A 5,858-nucleotide genomic window follows, 5' to 3' on the forward strand; every position below is an offset into this window, starting at 1 on the left:
AATTTCGTTGTTTTACTATTTTTTTTTAAAAATTTTTTTTTTTTTTTTTTTTTTTTTTATTATTAAAAATATACTTATTTATTATTTTTTTTCTTCTTCAGTTTATTTTTTTATTTTTTTAATTTTTTTTTACAATTTTTAAGTTTTTTTTAATTATTATGTATAATTTTATATGTTTTTTCTTTATTTAAATAATATTAATTAATATAAAGTTATTTTCTTATAGTCAAATATTTTTCATAATATATATTTTATTAAAAAATATAAATTATGTTTTTTCAAAATAATTTCATTATATATAATATAAATAGAATTAATTTTAGTTTATATTAAATAAATAATCTATAATATATTTATAAATAAAAATATATCATTAAAAGAATTACATATATTATTTTATATTACAATTAAATAGAAAAATAAATAAATAGTAAAATCAAAACTAATAGTTTTATATTACTAAAAATTATAAAAAATTAAAAGAATTAGCACCCAAAAAAAATAATTTAAATTTTTTTAAATATATATATATAATATAATGAAATTATTTGGGAAAATGAATTATAAAAATTTAATAAAAACAATATTTATTTATAAGAAATATTAAATAGCAAAAATTCATTTATAAATAAACTATTATAATCATATTATTATTTATTTATTTATTAAAAAGAATATTTAATATTTTGAAAAAATAGGAAATTATAAATTATTTTTATATTAATATTATATATAAATGAATATTTATAAAGATATAATATAATTCAACATTCTTCTTATTTAAGTTTAAATTTATTTTGCCTATTTTTATAATAATATTAAAAATATTTAATAATTGTAAATAAACTATTAAAGAACATTTATAAATTTTAAGAAAATTAAGAATTAATTTATTTTTATTAGATTTTTTTCTTTTATTTAATAATAAATATTATAAAAATATATATATAATTTATTTAATAGAATTTTCTTATTTAATTATAATAGAAATTTATAATAATATTTATCTTGATTATTAATTATTTTATTATAAATAATATATTAATTAAACAATGCCTAATTATAATTAAGTATCTTATTTTAAAATTATTATTATAATTTAGTTATATATTTATTTTTTATAGACATGTAAAGATTTTATATAAAATAAAGCATAATGTATATTCTTAATATTAATATTAATATTATAATTAAAATATTAACAAAAAATAATTTTTTTAATTTAATTAAATCAATTTTAATTAATAATGAATTCTACTTTCAAATTTGTTTAAAAAATAGGAAATTAAAATATATTTTTAATAAAGTTACAATACTATTTAAATAATTTTGAATTCAAATTAATAATTTTTAAAATATAAATATTTCTTAAAACAATAAAATAATTGATATTATAATATATTATTGAAAAAATAACTATTTTAATAAATATATTATATTAAATTATTATTTTTTAGTTTAATAAATAAATACATTTTATTAAAATTTAATATATATTTTTTTAATTAATAATAAGAAACTTAAATTATTTAAAAATTTATAATTTTTATTATCAAAAGTTTAGTTTTTAAATAATTTTTTTTTTAGAAAAAAATAAACAATTAATTTTAGTAATGTATATTTTTAATAATATTTATTAATAAGAACGCCTATTTTTTGAATTATTTTGAATTTTTTCTATTTTTTTTAATATTATTTACTTAATATATTTTAAACTAAACTTTTTTTTAAATTACAATTTTAATTTTTTGTTTAAAAAATATTCTTATATTTATTAAAAATATAATAAAATGAAAGTGTTTCATTTATTTTTATATCACTATTAAAAATATCATTATTTTAAAATTTTATTTTTATAAATTTATAATTACATAAAAATATTAAAATAGAATAATAATTTTTTTAATGAATATGGAAAAAAAAATATTAATTTAATCAATGTCAAGATTAATTTAGTAATTTATATAAAATAAAAATAATAGTTTTTAGTTAATATAATTTATTTTGAAGTCATATATATGATAGTAAATTACATTAAGAAGAAATATATAATTCGTTAACAGCAAAAGATATTTTAAAAATAATATAAAATTTGGAAGATAAAAATATTCGTAAAATATATAAAAATGATTAAATTTTTTTTTTAATATAGTTTTAAGAAAAATTTCTGGAAGATTTTTATGTGAACTATTATATAAAAATTATAAAATTTAGTAATTATTTTGTGAAATTATTGGTGTTTTATCTTAATAAGGAAATGTAAAATAAACTTAGTTTTATATATATATATATATTTAAATAATAGGTATGTTTTGGAAAAATACCTGAAATATTCATATAGAGCCCATAAGCTACACAAAAAATATTAAAATTTATTACCAATACAAATTTAAATAAAAATATACAAGAATTAAATAATATGAAAAATCAAGATGATAAAGTAATTCCACTTTGTTGGTACGTATAAGAAATTTCAGAAAATTTTTAAATAAAATATATTTATCCCTAATAAAAAAATAATGTACAGCCTTTAGAGTTTATTGATCCTTAAGATTGTATTTTTGGTTTTGTTTTAACAAATTAATTTACTCCTTAGTAATCTAATAAAAGCAATACGTATTTTATCTTTATTTTATTTTTTAAATATTTTTAACTAAATTTAATTTAAGATTGATAAATTCTGTAAATTTAAACTCTAGCTTATCTAATTCTTCTATTGTTAATTTCAAAACAGTTCCTGATTAAATTGAAAATGATAGGATCTTATAAATAAAACGAAGAATTGGTAAAAAATTATTTTTTTATATCAAACAACCATAAAAAGAAAATAGAAATATATTATTCTATAATATTATATTTTTTTAAAAAAAAAAAATAAATGGAATTAATATTAATAATATTAAATATATTATTATATAAATTTAATTTTAATTAACTTAATTATTTTTTATAAGAGACTAAGACTAAAAACATATAAAATTTTTAATTCGATATTTAAAACTTTAATACTTTTAAAGAAAATTAATATGAAAACTATTATTTAATAAATAGAAATAATAATAAATAATAAAAATAACTTTTATATTCAACTAATTTGGAAGATATAACATAAATATATAAATAAAAATATAAGTAAATATAACATTAGCCTTATTTATAACTAAAATAAAATGATATAAAAAATTAAGAATAATTTTGGCAAAAAAGTTAATAAATAGATGATACAAGTTATGATTAAAATTAACTTCTGTAAAAATTAAAAAGGAAAAATATATAATATTAATTTTTTTAAAAAAATATATAATTAATAGAAATTTAAGTAAAAAATATTAGAGTTTAACAATGAAAAAACAATAATTTTTAAAATCTAATCGCATATTTAAAAACAAAGATTTTTTAAATTAATTTAGTGTTAATATAAAATAAGATTAAATGTAACATTACAAAAATTTTTTATGATAACTTTTTTTATCAAATATTATATTTTGAACTATTATTTATAAATTTTTGAATATTACACTTATATATTTGTATAATTTATTTATATTATATCATTAGTTTTTTATTTATTATAATATAATTTTATATTGATACAATACATTTATACTTTTTTAATTTTGAATGAAAGTATATTATTATGCTTTATAAATAAAAAAACAAAAAGATAATAAATTAAAAATAAATATAAAAATGTAATTAATTTAATAATCAAAGAAATATACTATTTAAGACTAAAAGGAAGCATTTATTGACGGATTTAGAAAATTAGTAATGCCTGGAAAACAATAGACTTAAAGAATCATATATGTCTAAAAGTAACCGAAGACAATAAGATAATTATATGATAAATTAGAAATTAATTAACTAAAAAACATGGTCAAATAATATCCATTGGAACCTCTATCTAGTTTATTTAAATAAGAAATAAAAAAATAAAATGCAATAACAAATTAATTTGCGAATGATTCTAATAATTATACAAATAGGTGTACAATTAGATCTTATAAGGCTTTAAAATAATATAGTAATTAATTAGTAAATTAAATCTTATATAAAAAATTAAAGCATAAATTATAACTATAAAATAGTTAAAATTTACAAATGCTAAGATTTATAATTAAGGTACTGCATCTAGTTTTAATTCTATGAGAATAAAAATTGAAAAATATTAAGATAAAGATGAAAAAACTAAATATATTCAAAATAATACGAATAATCTAAATGCAAAAAACAAAGTATCATCTAAATTTAGTTAAAATTTAAATGAAGATTAAATTCTATAAAAATTTATTGTTTAAAAAAAATTTAATTAAATAAATAAAAAGAAAAATTCTGTTTTAGAATAAAAAAATATAATTAATAATTAGCTATTTAGAAAAACCATAGTTGTAATAATTTTTTTAAAAAAATTGAAAATAATTAAACAGACAAGAATAATAATAGTATTAATAATAATAATGATAATGATAGTGATAATGAATCTTATTATTATAATAATTTTAATCTTTCTGTTGGATTTTTCGATGTTAAAAATGGAAGATTAGTTCAAAATATAAATGAAAATGATAGAAAAAAATTATAATTATTTTTAGAAAACAAAACTTGGAATGCTTTATTATATACAAAAAGGTTTGATTTCGATATAAGTGATTAAAATTAAGAATATTTAAATAAATAGGTTGGAAATATAAAATAATAAAATGAATAAAATACATTAATAAGACATTAATTTAATGAATAAAGATAAATTAATTAAATTTAAAAAATCTTAAAGTAGGATTAACTATTTTCTCAAATTGCTTGTTCAAATTAAAATCATAGTAAAAAAGGTAGTTCCTGTGAAAGTGAAATAAAGAAAAAAAACTTTAAAAAATTTTAAAACACTATGTAAAATAATATACTATCATAAACTTCTTTATATAATATTGCAAATAAAAATAACAAAAGTTAATAATTTAATATAAATAAACAAATTTAAGAATATAAAATATAAAGAAGTAATTAAAATTATAATATTAAAAATAATAATATAAGCTAAATTTCTTCTGTATAAAAAAACGAATCTTTATTAATAAATAGCAAAAGGAGTAGCTGTGATAATTTATAATATAGTCATAATTTTTTGTTTGAAAAGAAAAAAAAAAGCTCTAAGTGTAAAACTGATTTAAATATATTAAGTTTATAATAAATTCAGAATAGCTGTTAGGTTAAATCTTTAGGGAATATAAATAATGTAGTGTATAAAAAACTAAAGAAATAAAAAGAAAATACTTTATTAGTTAAATATTAATATTTAGTTTAAAGTGAAAAACTTACAAATGTTAATCTTAAAAAGAAAGAAGAGAATAAAAAAAAAACACATCGTATGTTCCCAAAAGTACTGTTTTTACTAAAAATTGCTTAAATTTTTAAAATAACCCTTTCATAAAATATACATAAAAAAATTATTTAAAATTAGATATGAATTACGTAAATATTTCAAAAAAGCTAAACTTTTAAACATAAATATTTAAGAAATCGTAAAAAATTAAATTATTCCAAAAAAACCTTTTTAAAGACCAGGCTCTGTTATTTTTCTTAATGCTTGCAAAACAGGAAATATTTAAAAAATTGTAGAATTACTTTAAATTAGTTAATATTACATTCATGAATTTAATGAAGTTAATAGATTTTAATTTTAAAATATATATTTATTTTAAATTAAATAAATAGATTGGTTAAACAGGATTACATATTGCTGCTTTTAATAATAATCTTACTGTTTGTTAATTGTTGCTCAATAATTACGCAGATCCTGAATTAGTTGATTTTTCAGAAAATACTCCTCTATATTATGCTTTATATAATAAAAATCATGA

At 13.0% G+C, this 5,858-nt stretch overlaps 1 protein-coding gene across 1 annotated transcript, besides 2 other annotated features; it reads left to right on the forward strand. All coding sequences in view use genetic code 6, as the record gives it.

The window, feature by feature from the left end:
• Positions 1-32: 32 nt before the first annotated feature.
• Positions 33-58: a microsatellite.
• Positions 59-113: 55 nt separating this feature from the next.
• Positions 114-181: a microsatellite.
• A 4,194-nt stretch (positions 182-4,375) lies between these two features.
• IMG5_036610 (hypothetical protein) lies at positions 4,376-4,543 on the forward strand (the record flags this gene model as incomplete). Its single annotated transcript, XM_004038985.1, has 1 exon — positions 4,376-4,543. A coding segment is annotated over one exon (168 nt), but the record flags the coding sequence as incomplete, so codon positions are not given.
• Positions 4,544-5,858: the final 1,315 nt, after the last annotated feature.

Source organism: Ichthyophthirius multifiliis (genome assembly GCF_000220395.1).
Source record: "Ichthyophthirius multifiliis unplaced genomic scaffold scaff_1120509249831, whole genome shotgun sequence".
Lineage (NCBI taxonomy): Eukaryota > Ciliophora > Oligohymenophorea > Hymenostomatida > Ichthyophthirius > Ichthyophthirius multifiliis.